The following is a 15,020-nucleotide window of genomic DNA, read 5'->3' on the forward strand; positions in this document are numbered from 1 at the left end:
AATAATTTAAAATCCAACACGGAAATGCAAATTCCCACAGAGTATCTACGCACAGCCGCGTCTGGTTTTTTACTTTTATTGATTTTAAGTGACAGCTCCATACCCATTCGATGTTGAACGAGGAAGTCTCTGAGTCACTTAGCCGTTGTTATTATTACGGCAGACGAAAGGAGGCTTGTCACAGGACAGAATATTTTAATCTGGCCTGCTCAATAATTAAACTTGTACATATATTTTTTATGGGCTGCTCTTTTGTCATGTTGTCTTTTCGTGTGATTTATTTATGGGCTTTTGTTTGCCGCTGCTCACTGTACCTGACTTCGCTGAATTCTACTTGGCCCAGACAAAGAGGCTTACTGTTATTTGTTTGCTCAAGTTGGCGTGAAAAAGTGTCATAATTACACAAATAAATATAAATCTATAGATATTTATAAATGCATATGTACCTACCTACCTGTGCGCCGAAATTCGAACAAAGGCACTTGAGATGTCCATCCGATCGTTCAGTTACTCGAGACAATAAGTACCCTCCATCCCCTATAAACATACTTTTGATTTACTGTCGACAATCGATGATTTAATAAATACCAATATTTAAGTATCGCGGAGAGCGTTCATAAAATTTTTATTACACATTTTCGGTTCTGGTCGCCCAAAGTGTGCCAAATTTTTCGAAAGCAGCTGCCAAGAAACTTTTCCGGCAATATGCTCAATAAATTCTATATATACTTTAGGGTTGGATAGATAAGACCAATTAAATAAAATACGCCTTTGGATTTGGACCAGTAAAATGAAACAATTTTGGGAAATAGGTAAAATGTACAACATTTTAAAACACACTTTTACAATGATTTTAAAGGATCAATTTATTTGTATTTTTAAAACTGGAACTAGAATATGTAGATCCGCAATCAATACAAAAATTATAAGGTGTTCCTTATGGCTCCCAAAAATCACTTCCACTTCCTGAGTGTCACGCCTACACATCTATCGAGTCTCTAGATCATTAATCAAGCAACTGCACTCATAACCCATTCAAATCATCGGGCGCTGCGTTATTAAAGGCGATTCTGATTTGCATATTGATTGCCGCCGGCAGGTGATTTTATTTTTATAGTCTTCCCATTCTGGGGACTATCGGGGCGTGAGGCCCACCCATGTGATTCGGTTCCGTCTTTGGCTTGTTTCGGAGCACTTGTAATTTGTTTACGCATACCCGCTGTTCTCCAAGCTGTTCACATTTTGCGGAACACAAAGTTGACGATTAATTGGGTCTGATTGAGCGAGTAGTTGCGCGGGAGACAGTGAATTCCGAATCCGAACTGGTTTCCCAACAAAGGCGACTCTACTTCCGCCATGGTAAGATACTTTTGTTTTGCTTCCAGTGCGGCAAATAATTATCGAGGCTCGAGAAAACCACAGTCGTCAGAACACTTTAATTGTTGACCGGCTCGAGAGCACAAAAGATACAGATACAGATACCGGGAAAGAGCCGGACTCGGATACCAAGAGCATGTCAGCATTCTTTCTGCGGTTCACACACAAATCGGCTCAAGTGTCACGGTTACGGATTATGTCATTCCATGTCGCCATATCAACCCGGCAATGTCCGCTCTCTGGTTACAAGTGCCCAATCCCCCGACTCGTTTGTCAGTCGGCGGCTTTTGAGTATCATGATTTCGATTCTAAGGCGGATTTATAGTTTTGTCGCTTGTTTATTAATGCTTGTAGACTAAACAGCGGGGTTACAGGTGTGATCAGACTCATGGAGACATCTCAAGATATGTTCCCCAGTCAACAACAAACATTATTGGTCCCTGTTGTTTACTATTTATATAATACTCAATTATCAGCGGCTATTTGTGATACCTGCTTGTTACTTTGTGGAAAAAATCGTTAAATTTGAGTTGGTCTTTAGCTATACAAATTTGTTATTACGTGTGCCTTTCTGGAATTCATATATTTTATATGGCTTACGTGTTCTGTTTAGCCAAGTGGCTGTATTTCATTCTAAAAATTCCGAAAGATTATATTCTTGTGTCATCGAACGGGCATCTTTTTTTGTTTGCAAACAACTTTATTTTCGAGTTTTTTCCGTGGATGTTTATTGTGATTGTATTGAATTACTTCTGGGAGCGGAGGTATCTGTAACTTGAAAGTGAGGCTTGTGTTTCTGGGAATGCTTATCTGAGCGGCAACTTTCGGGGAGCAATTACTTTTATCTGGTAGATACGGGAAAAAATAGGGTAACGATCAGTGGCGGATCTAGGATTTTGTTGTGGGGTGTGATAAGAACAATTTTTTTGTTGTATACTTTTTGAATACCAAAATTTCTTTCATTTTTCATCCGAGTGAGTGGTGATATATCACCCATATCACCTTCCGTGGATCCGCGCATGGTAATGATACTTTTGACTATTAATGTATTTATATTGGCAGTAATATTTCGGACCGTATTTCAAAAACTAAAATTTAAAAATATTATTTTCACAGCTTTTTGAATGGAAATTAATGTTTGAAATTGGTTGGAGAGTGTAACATCAAATGCGGAAGAGGCTTGAAAAGTCAAGTTACTTTCATAACGGACTGAGTTCAAAGGAGTGTCTTGCAGGGACTGAAGAAATAAATAAATATGAAGGAATAGCGATAACGTTTCGCCAAGAGACCGCCGTGACCATCGGACACCCGCTCTAAGTCCGGACCAACGACCCAACCCATTTTCGCCGGCTCGCACTTATAGAAGCCCAGAAACGAAACGCAGAACACTCCCACGCCCTCGCCTGCATCACGATGGTAATGGTATAGGGGGCCCCACCCAACGCCCTGCATTAGGTGTGCAAGCCCGGCCAGGTGTAAACAGGTTAGTTAGTGATCGAATGGACAGGCGGGAATTCGCCGGCGAGCAAACGCGTATGGGCAATGCGAGCAGAGTCTATTAATAAAGCCGCAGGCCGTCTTGTCATGTGAAACTGGGCTCAAATAAACAGCCGGGCTGCTGCTGATGCAATTGTTTATGGCGATTCCGAAAAGGAAATTCGAGCGATTGGGCAAACAGAACGCAGACCGAGAGCCACTCGTTTCTAGCAGATATGTGAGCCAAAACTGTCGACCACTTAGCACTTTGGCTAATGACAACGCCCGCTAAAACGGTAGCACATGCAGATACATTTGTCTCTTGGCCGCACACGTAGATACACATGTCACACTCGACGGTTCAACGACTCCCAGCGACCAGTTTTGTTTTCATTTCGAAAAGGAGCGCAAGAAAGGGAATTAATTATTCCAAAAGTGTGATTTATGGGCTCGAATTCGCGACAGCTGACAACCCTAGCACTACTGAGGGTGCTCGACATTTGGCTGGGAATTGGCTTGGAATTCGGCTGCTGTCGCACATGATATCGCAATTTATGAACCTAAGACGATTATTAGCGAGTTATTTGTTCAACCGGTTTGCCTAATAAGCAATTGCCAGCTGCTTACGCAGATCATGATTATTCAAAGGGGAGGGAACGAGTGGAATGCACATTTCAAAATTCTCATTTCTGCCCGTTTTCCCTTTCATCTGGGCAAACGGTTTCGCTTTCCCACCCCCGACGAGATGTTTGCGGCATTTATGTAGCAAATTGCTTCAACACAACGTCGGACATATCGCTTACATGCCGTGCACACGCGATGTATCCGCCAATCGTCGTGTGTAGATACATTTGTATCTGTACCTCCCAGTGTCCATTGTTGCGCCGTCTGAGTGGTTTATTTATATCGTGTTGCTCTTGTTTCGCTGCTGTTTCTGTTTCAGTTGCATTTTGTCTCCTCTGCCCGTTCGCATTTCATTCCATTTCATTTGGCCCCATAACGCGTCTGCACCTACCAGTCAACGTGTGTATCTGCGAGATACATTTGCTGCCGGTCGGTTTCTATCGAAATCGAAAGTGCACTTTTACGTGCCCGCAGCCCAGTCGAAATGCACTGCTGTCAAGGTTATTATTCTAGGGATCGTGAAAATATGAAACCCAGGGTTCCTTGAATCTCTTGGTGAATATTAATTACATATGATTTTGAAAGGGTGGCCAATATTTTTCATGTAATGCAATTTTAGGTGCTTGCGTTCAATTGAAAACGAAAGTATGGTTTTAGATATGCTGCTGCCATAATGACATTTCTATAGAAAATTATGGTTCAAAAACGTACCCATTTTTAAAAGATTGTAAATGGTTGATCTTAACTTTTTTTTAAGAAGTAATAATTATAATCAACAATAATGTGAATTGTTATTCTGGTTATTCTGATGAAACCGAAATTTAAGCGAACGTCAATCCCGTTTACGTATTTATTTAACACAATCAATCCCGTATTATCGTAGGTATAATTCTTAGGATTTCCCAATCATAAAGCCAAATCCTCAAGATTAGTCCCATCAAGTGGGCCATAAATCAATGTCGGTGGACAGTTTTACCTACTCGAATGGCTGGCCAAAGTTTCGCTTTAACTCAGCCGTATTTCCCATACCTTGCCCCTTTAAACTTCCTGTGATGCTATAATCTATTCTCGGCGCTCGTTTTATTTACCACAGCGTATAAACATAGACTATGGAAAATTTTCACACTTGAGCACATCAAAGTTTATCAACATTTTCACTGGACCTTGCCATGCACTGCAAATTGCAGCTGCAGCCTCAACCATGTGACAGTTGGCCTCGTCATCGAGTGTTTTATGGGCTCTTGTCTGCGGCATTTCCATCTGAATACGGAGAGGCGATCCGATACCCCCCAAAGAGGTATTTATAAGTCTGTGCTCTCGTGCGCCTTTCTGCGTCCTTATCAGCCGCAACTCCGCTTATCACGTGCTGTAGTTTTCCGTTCTTCTGGGAGTTCCATGGAAAATTTTGTTACACAGAGATTGCACTCGATTTTCCAGAAAAAATGAATAACAGAGTAATTAAATAAAATCAATAAGAATTTTAGTAATTTAAAGATCAGAATAATGATCTACGTTGCTGTACATTATAATTATAACTCTGATAAATATAGTTTTTTATTTTCCTCTTAGGGAGCATATTTTCCCTTCAGAAATTGTCAACAAATTTTCAGATATTTTCAATTTCAAGTCCTTATATCTTGCTAAATACTCAAAGTATAAGAAGGATACTTTTTCATTGCTAAAATAAATTAAAAATTAATTTTTCGTTCAGCCCATAAATTTTATTACTTTTCTTTCCGCCCCAAAAGTGCTAGCTAAATTTATTAAGGGATCCACAGCCCGCGACCAGTTTATACGCTTGACTCGCCATGACATTGACACACTAAGACTTTTAATACGGACTTTGGCTGCAGGTCTTTGGATTTATTTATTTATGCGCGCATTGCACAATTGATCAGGCGACAGCCAAATAGATAATAGACTCCTCAATGGATTATTAATATGGGCCATAAATTATGGAATGGATCCCACCTTCGCGGCCCAATGGAGACCGTGTGGAGAGCCGAGAGCCAAGACCTAGACCTAGACCCCATCGCCAACCAAAACCCGAAGCGAGACCCCGATCCAGACCAAGTCCAAGACCTAGACCCGTGACTTATGTACGTGCCTGGCCGTCAAGCGTGAACTCCAATCCATTCCAGTCCAGCGGAACCTGCACTTGATTCGAGTCGAGTTGGACTTACAGTGTAAGCGCCTTGAGCTCGACCGGTTGTGGTCAGTTTCGAGTTCCCGCTCTGCTCACTTATCGAGCGGACAAGGTTGGCTTTTTTCCATCACAAAGCTACCCGTATATTCAAATTGCTCTCTTCCTATATATTCGGCCCGATAAGGTGGCGCGTATTTACGGCTTTGTCAAGTGTTTGTGCGCAAACACTGCGGAAAGCCTGCCAATAGCTCCTCCAGAGATATTACCAGGGACACATGTGAGCAAATCTCGAGTACCGGCCCACTTCAGTGATCTAATCATCTGGGATTGCTATGCACTCCATACCCCGCCTGGGAAATAAAGTAACTCAGTCTCGAAATCAAGGATGCCTAAGTTATAGTTACAAAATGCTATTTGCCTTTTGAGTTTCTATAGAATATAATGTATAGATTAAAGTAATAGTTTATAACATAGTCTCTTAAATCTTTTTAAAACCACTTCTGAATGTTAGAATTTATTACACCACTTTTTTCTGGGTGGCCAGCACAGCACTATTCATAGTCTCGTAATTTGTCGCGTGGGGTCTAATGACCCATTTCAATTAGCTACCCCTGGTTCCCCCCAAACATTAACTACAATTTTCCCGGCCCGAGTGAGAATTGGAAATATAAACAGCCTCTCACGACTTGATCTGGCGTTAAATTGTAAAGTCTGTCGGTTTACAGAAACATATGCGGGGGCTCCCGCCCCTTAAATTGCCGACTGCCATCCATTGTTCCGACCAGAATCGTGTGATAGCGACAGTTGTAAGGCAAGTCGAGCTAAACTTTAGGCACTTTCGATTTCACAGCCAAGTGGCGTATCTTGGCCCCTTGTTCCATCCCCCATCCCCCACTCCCCCGATCCCAGCAATTCTAGTCAGTCATCGCCGGCATTATCATCATCATCACAGCGCTCGTCGTCATCATTGAATTTTTGTGCTGGTTTCTGTAATAACCCATGCTGTATAGGCTGTTGTTTTGTTGTCGTAGGTTGTTGCCCATTGTTACTCGCCCATGATGTCATGAAGTTTTGAGTTAATTTGCATTATTAACTGCTTTGTTTGTTGCTACCTCCGCGATGTAAGTACGTATTTTGTTGCGGAATAGGCAGGCAAGCGGGTTAAAAGTGAGAGGACTGAGCTGAGCTCTGTTGGGTGTAATTGTTTAAGTACACTTTTCTGGGTCGTTACGCGGATTAGACTTATTTCGGATATTATGAATCAAAGTGTTCAAAAATAGAAATTCAAAAAACATTTTATTTATTTTATCTAAACTAAATCTAATGGTGCTATAATTCCCACATATACAACTCAAAATTAAATTACATTAATATGTTACTTATAATAACTCACTTTTCAACGTTTTATGATGTTGGCTAGGAAAAATTTGTAATGACTGCAACTGATCTCATGTCTAAGGTTCTCAAGTCTTATTGGTTTTATTATTCAATCAAATATTTTCATAGCTAATTTTATTGGCGTTCAAAGGGTAGGCAAATTGAATGATTAATGTCAAACTGGCAGTATGTTTACATATCGATCTTGATTCGCTGCCCCTATCTTCCCCTAATGAAATAACCTCCCTGCTTTCCCTACTGATAAACCCGGCCCTCATCCCCCTGGATAGTAATAGTTCCCGATGCACTGGGGTATTCCAGTGCAGGCTGGTTTTATTGTGTTTGCTTGTCGGAGTAACGACGACGGCGTTCCGCTCGACCGACAACGGCCTGCTAATTACCACGCTAATGTCGGTTCAATAGAGTTCACCGAAAGTAAAAGTTTCGCAACCGCAGAGAAAAAGAGAGACAGAGAGAGGGCAACGCTTGGTAGTAATTGGAGCGCGGCAATTAACAGCCAAAACAAACCCCGTAGCCATGTTTTTCGACGATAATTAATCGGTTCGAGTACTTGCAGCGCCTAACGGTTAACAGTTATCGGCTAACGGTTAGCAGTTACCAGTAACCAGTCGCCAAATTAACCGCCCGAGAACCGATCTGAGCCACGATGAGCATTATCGACAGCGGCAAGTACCGCTTGCGGAAGGACTGGGCCAGCGCCTCCATTCCGTCCTTGGTCAACATCGATGAGCACGACGGCGACTCCGGATCCGGGGACACGGAGGGCAGTCTGAGTGTCACGGCCCCACTGCCCCCACAGAAGCCCCCGAGGCGCAGCTCCCTGGCCCTCGGACTGTTCTCCAGCAAATCGGACAAGAGCCAGAAGCGTCGCAGCTCCATAGCCGTCTCCTTCCTGCGGCGGGATAGTAGTAAGGTAAGTGCAACAACCCACTCAATATTTTGGATCTTAAATTCGTTTTTATATCCGATGTATCCCAGAGTAGGAGAGAATACGATCATAATCAAGGAATCTCTAATATTTATCGAACTCATTTCCTATTAATTTTCCGACTGTTTCCGTGGTAGATAGAGGAAATAATCGTCAAATTTTTTCAAATCAAATTCAAATTTCAGAAATATTCAATTGCTTATATCCCTAAAAGGACAGACAGTATAAATATATCCTCTAATGATTTACTTTCTAAATATTATAAATCTAGTACAAAAAGATAAGTCCAAACAGCTTTTAAAAATTTTGAAAAATGTTCAAAATCATATTTCTTTTTTTATCTGGTAAAAATAAATAATATAAGAAATAAGTTAGAAATCAATAAAAACTCTTAATATGTGATTATTAAAACCAAAAATGTTATTGTTACGGTCCCTGGAATATACAGAAAAGAAAGAAAAATGTAAAAGCTTACAGTTTTTAGTCAGAATGTTTTATGTTTAATATGAAAACCTCATTTGGTCTGAGTATTAACCCATTAATTTTTCCCCTTGCAGAACTCTACCAAAGACTCGTATGAATCGGCTGTGCGCAGCGAGAAGTCCGATGGCTCCGGCACACCCAACAGCCCGGAGATCGTATACAGCTCCGAGGAGAACATCAGGGCCAGTTCCCCCAATGACCCCGGCAAACAGACCTTCTTCGAGGATGGCAGCCAGTCGCCGAGACCAGTGCTCCAGGGGTTGAACACCTCGTACGAGGGTCCCGCCAACGATCGCCAGAGGCGCAGGCGCAGCTCCCTGCAGACCAAGTTGGACAGGCATCGCCGCAAGAAGATGGAGTACATCAACCAGAGGAGCTTGGACTCGGGCCTCATGTGCAGCGAGTCCCAGAGCGACCTCACCAACGACAGCTTGGCCGAGGCCTCCGGCAGCTTTGCCAATGGAAACGGCAACGATGACGAGGACGACATCATCGATCCCAGCCACGGAGAGTATTTCCCGCGCGAGAAGCGCCACTCCTGGTGGAACATTTTCGTGCCCGATAATTTCAAGAACAGGTTCGCCCCTCTCTCTTTCAATCTAACCGTCTGCGTGTTTAACAAGCGCCTTGCCAAGTGACTAAAATGCATCGATTGCGTAAGAGACCCTTTGTGCCCCCAAACCCACCAATCTCCTCCCGCTGCGAATGTTGAACTAACACCCGTCGAATATGTGATTAATTGCCGGCATGAAACACTCCCACACTCAGACACACACTTTCAGATAAGCTTCCGGTCTCCCTGGGCCTGGTATCCAGCTCCATCCTAATTTATGCGATGCGTCGGGAGACATTTCCTCAGAGGAGAACCTCCGCGCAGCTGGATTATCACCAGGCGAATCGCTCGATTGCCAATTAAGCATAACGATTCACGCACTCGCCAAAAGTCATTCATCACCGTCGAGGGTTCTAATTAAAGATTTCTGGTTAGCATTTTTCGGGTTAAGGGGTTGTCAGGGCTTATAGCAGGACCAAAATCGGTTCTAGAAAATGTTAAAAAGAAATTTTATTTTTGGCTTCACAGTTTAATAGTTCCTTGAGTCATTTTCCATGTGCACTCCATACAATCAAAATGTTAATATAGGTTTTACCTAAATATTTTACAATCGTTTTGACAATCATATGCATATTGGAAATTAGATACCTCTGCCTTAATTCGCAAATTCAGTGGCAGTTAAAAAATACAAAATAAAGATTGCTTTGGATGGATCAACCTATGTGGGAGGATTGCTGGTTTGGCATGATAAAGTAGTTTCTCACACCTGCTCTTCTTCCCCATACGAAGACAGACTTTTAAAGACCTTCGGCTGGGAGCTCAGAGGTTCATTCACTGACCCCGACCCGCCGACCGGGCCAAGTCATTGCCTCAGACGCCCAACGGGGGCTTTGGATCTGTTTCGGTTTCAGCTTCAGCCTTCGGACCCGCCTCTACTCCATTAGCCATTACCCATTTGGTTGTCTAGCAGGCGAGGCGGAATAAGCTTCATTATGCTCAGTATAATTATTATTTTTAATGCCCGCACAAATCTTAGCCCCCGGCAGCGGCAATTAGAGCCGGAGAAGAGCGAAAAGCCCTCGAAATCAGCTGATGATCGGACCGTGCAGCTCTTGAATTACGGGAATCGGCTTATAAATATTGCACATCGATGCCGATATTTCTCGTGTAATTTGTGCTTCCTCAAAAATACACTTTTTTGTTTGTTCTCGTCATATCTTACTTTTAATTACCCAGCATTTTGTATTGTTTTCTTTCTCTTGTCACACTTTGCTCATGTCTCGATTTCGATTTGAGACTCTGTTTGTATTTTCGTCTTGCCTCGCATTTTAATTATTTTTGATTATTTGTGATTGTTTTGTTGTTTCATTTTCTTTAATTAAAAACGAGAAACAATAGAAATTATTGCCCGAAAGGCCGTGTAAATAACAAACCTTTTGGGTGAACATATTGATGAGCAAATAATGCAAGACTGGACTTTTACATCAAGGCTATACTCTTTCACTGTTCATTTTGCAGTAATTATTTTTTTCCCACGAAAGAGGACTTTGAACATGTAAATTATGCAGTTGCAAAAAATTTATCTTGATCGGGTTTATATCTTTTGAAGGAACCCTCTTTTTCTGGCTTACGTAAGCGGCCTGGGAATAATAAAACGCGGCATTTACAGTTTCCAATGTCAATTAAACTTGTAAAGAGAATTAATGGAGCCCACAAATAAAGCGAATTGTCCAACGGAATGTAAACAAAGGCAATAACCGTAATTGACCATATTTGCTGCATCGGTCGCCTCCGTTCCTATGAGTCCATCCTATACATACATAAATATTCTACATCGAAGTGTCGCGCACTTTTAACTGCTCGGGCAGCACGTTTTTAGTACACGCGATACGGATCTGATTGATATTTTAAGGGAATTCCAAATGAAACAAAGGTTAATTTAGTGTTGAACATATTGTATAGAAAAGTATTTAAAGTAAATATTTTGTAATGCTAAATTAGGTAAAATATTTATTTATTTTTTCAAAAATGCCTCCAACGACCCTTACTTTTATACAAAAATCTTTTGTAAGCCCCACCAAAGATGAAGGGCTTTGTTGCTCGAAACTTTGAAGCTGAAATATATCCAATCATGCCAATCGATTGACTTGTGTGCTCTTGGTACTTTTGTGGATTTTTTCCCATCGAGTATCCGTTGAAAAAAGCGCTAAGCCCCCGCAAGCTTGCCACTTGAAATTGTTAATTAAGCCTGGTCCAAACAAATGCGAACAGCCTCCAGTCACAAGGCAGAATTTCGCCTCACGTGAATATTTGCTCAGCTTGGGGGCGCTGTGCCCCTCCTTATCTTTGTGCCTCCCATTCCCATTTGGCTTCTGTTTCAGCGCGGTATTGACACAAGTACGAATTCCATCAGTCCAACAATATCCCATAAGGTGCTTAGACTTAGACTTAGTGATTCCAACAATTTTAGCAAACATTTGATCAGCTTATATGCTTGTGTGCAACTGTATGCAAATGCCATAAATCCTCACATACCTTTTATATAGGGGTTCTGACGCTATCTTTAGAGTAATTTTAAAACAAGGCAATAAAATCAAATCGGCGGCATAAAAATATAAAGTATTATAGTGAATTATTTATGAGGTTATTATTTGTTTTTGCCAGTGGGCGGTAGGTGTGAGGTTTAGTTTAACCAAAAAAGTGTACCCAACCCCTTTTGAGTCTATTAAGTTGTCACAGTGACCCAAAAAAAGGCATTAAAGTAAATCATTTATACAACACTTTATAAAACCCCCAATTATAAATGCTTTACACCTCGTCATATATTCATTTCTTTCTCTGACTCACCGTGGGGATCAATCCATAAGGGGTAATAACTTTACCATTATTCTTGTGTTTGATACTGATTCATTTCCCAAAGAAAAGCACCTCAGTTATAGGGTTCAAAGAGTTTGGGTGACTCATTCGCGGGTGAAGTGCCTAGATCAAACTTTTACTGGTAGTCGGCAACTGTCGATTCCACACTTGAAAGTGTCTCAATATCAGATTCAAAGAAGCAACTATTTTTTTCGAGCTGAGGCCCACTTCAGCTTATCAAATTAGCACAAGAAACAACAAGCACACGAACACGGGAACCCTTTAGGAAACTCGGTACAATGTTCACTCCACCTCACCGCCTGTCCAGAACTCGTAACGCCCCCTTCGATGGCGTCGAGGGCTTAGTTAAAAACACAAACAAAAATAAATACAGAATACAAAAACAGAAACAAAAACGTTTCGAGCGAGAGGTAACAAGAATTTGTGACAGGTACTTGGCGAACGCAATGGGCTGGGAAGTATACTTTATTATATTGTGTATAATCGTACGATTTATGGGGGACTGACCAAAGACTTCCATAAGACCTCAATCGGGTTCGGCTGGCCTGACATTTTGGTATCAACATATATCTCTTTATAGCCGCCCAATATAAAGCGAATTGAGTCGTAATTCATTTTTACACCTGCCCCCGCCCCTGGCCATATATGTATGCCCCATAAGGTAAATACAAATGTGTGTCCGTTTGTCCAAAATCGATTTTGACTTTTTGTTTACAATTCGTGCTGTTTGGCTTTAAGCTATCTCTAATATGTATAAAGCGTTCTAAACAAGTCCGCGTTGATGTAATCCCACGGGTTCGATTGCTTCAATATTCATCGATGATCAGTGCAAAATTAATTACCCAGCTCCAGGCTCGAGAAATTCTTAAAGATAATTAATATTGCAACTAGGTAATACATTAAAATGGGGCCCAGACAGCTCGACGAGCTCAGGTGGGAATCCAGTAATAATGAAGTGTGATGGGATGATTGATCATAAAGATACCGCTTAGGTTACTAGACGATCATGCTAATTTGCTGGAAATGAGGTAAATATAATAATTAATTTTAAAAGTTTATAATCCAGTTGAGGATTTTATGACGAGAATACATAATGACTTGGCAGATAGGGAAGGGATTATCTCATTGTGGACTACGAATTATTATAAAATATATTAGTTAATTGCGTACGAAACAGTTATTTCAATTTACCGGAGTGTTTCGATTTCCTATCAAGCATCTTTATTTTCTATTATAAAACGAGATTCCCTTCTCACTGTTTGTTTGCTTAACTATTTAGCGCGCACTTTAAATTAGTTGCTCAAATATTTAACTAAACTAAACATATGATAACAATTATGAAAGACGTAACCTATCGTTATTTGCGTAACTGTCGCAGTGTCAACGTGGAAGTCATGTACTAACTGAAGTTAAGTCAGATCTATTCGGATATTTTCAGATCTGCTAACAATTTAATTTGTATATCATCTTGAGTTGATTAAAATCAATGCAGATATTATCAGATTGACATCAAATTCATTGAATCTCCTGTTAATAATCCTAGTAACTTTTTGCTTCAATGATGTACTGTGATGTATTTACATACTTTCGCTTCCACCCCAACTTAAGTTCCACACTGAGTGGCATTAAAGTGGGGATCTGGGGATCGCTTGGGTCGAATGATTACGTGCGTGTGTGCACAAAGTCCACAGAGGCAGAGGCCTTTTATTGCGCTCGGCTGGCTGCTGATTTGATAAATATATATTAATGTCAGAACAAGAGGGCAGCGGAGCACTCGCACTCGCACACCAGCGTATCCAGAATGATAACATCCAGTTCCAGTTCCATTGCCCATGCCATTAACAATGACAGACCCAGAACTCAGAACTGAGACCCATGGGATAATTTTATTTTGCGTCTGTCAGTTGGAAATGGAACTGTCGCGTAGCGAGACATTTGAACCGTTCTCTCTCCCGATTCCCCGGCTGGATCACACCCGAAAAATCGTAATTTTATGCAAATGCAAAGTGCCAGAGTGTTAAACTGGATTCTCAGTGCCTTCGCAGAGAGTGTGTTGAGTTAATTGCAATTCATAATTTATTTACAATGCGAATTACTTATATATTTATTACGAAATGTGCAAAGCAATTAGGCTTTATGGCATTAAATATTCATTACATTTAACGAAACTCTTTAAAACCAATTAAATGCAATTTCTTCGAGCACCTCAAATTCCAGATGGAAACCCAGAGAGGAAATCGTTGCGATATATCAATATTTGTTCATTGATGAAAATTTGTTCGATTCGAAGGCGGGTTTTGCATTCGTTTCAATTAGATTCTCGCTTTGTTCAATGCTTTGTTTATTGGTTCGCGTTTTTTCCCAATGATAAGGTGGTTCTTATCTTAATTTACGTAAAGCAAGTTTCAATTTAAATGAAAGATAACAGTTCCTCGGCGCTGTTGTTGCCGCGTCAGTTTGTGTAAATATTTTGAATTTTGGCCAAACGGGTTTATTGAAATTTCGTCTCTGCCTTTCTTTGTTTTGAATCGTTGTTTTTTATTCGTGTTGTGGAATTTACAAAAGTGAAGGTCAGTTAAGTCGTTGTTAGGTGTTTGAATTCTGAGTTCTTTAAATTTTCCTATCAAGGGGCTCGTCTGTCCAGCCACCAAAGATTTTGGCCAGGTGTTGCTTGGGTCCCCATATGAATTACCTCAATAAGCCGCTAATGAAGGCAGGCTGACAATTCTCACAGATTGGCCACAGAAATTATAGGCCCCGTGCTAAATACCTGGCAAACACGACACATCCAAACTAGATTTTATGTGAAATCAGGTGAAATAAAATGTATTCACGCTGGAACAAAAGTTTCAAACGAGTTGCTGATGTTTTCATTACGACGCCGCCGGCGCCGAGAAATTAAAGGCAACTGACCACAATCAGTCGTGCTCACACCCGGGAGGCATTACAAAAGTGATATAAAATGCAATTAATTGTTTCAATTAAGGCCAGTCCAAAAAATGTTGGCGTGCAATATAAATGTGCGACGATTATTTCCTCGTCTGCGCATGACTAAGAACGCCGCCAGCTAATTTAAATGTTTACAAACTGCCTTTTATATCCAAATACCGCAAACGAGATAATGCCGCCGTTGACTTTCTTTTCTGGCTGCGGGTGAA

The 15,020-nt window shown here is 41.1% G+C and overlaps 1 protein-coding gene across 6 annotated transcripts in view; it reads left to right on the top strand.

The window, feature by feature from the left end:
• mtd (TLD domain-containing protein mustard) overlaps positions 1-15,020 on the top strand; it is a 74,545-nt gene that overhangs the window by 15,791 nt on the left and 43,734 nt on the right. For 4 of the 6 annotated variants that reach the window (XM_017154428.3, XM_017154430.3, XM_017154431.3 and 1 more), the window contains exons 3-4: positions 7,578-7,934; positions 8,507-9,009. The exons of the other annotated variants lie outside the window; for them this stretch is intronic. In XM_017154428.3, coding sequence (XP_017009917.2) covers positions 7,668-7,934; positions 8,507-9,009 — 770 coding nt within the window. In that variant the 5' untranslated portion in view covers positions 7,578-7,667. The remainder of the gene's footprint in view (positions 1-7,577; positions 7,935-8,506; positions 9,010-15,020) is intronic. 6 annotated transcript variants of the gene reach the window in all.

The sequence above is a fragment of the Drosophila takahashii genome, chromosome 3R (genome assembly GCF_030179915.1).
Source record: "Drosophila takahashii strain IR98-3 E-12201 chromosome 3R, DtakHiC1v2, whole genome shotgun sequence".
NCBI classification, from domain to species: Eukaryota; Metazoa; Arthropoda; class Insecta; order Diptera; family Drosophilidae; genus Drosophila; species Drosophila takahashii.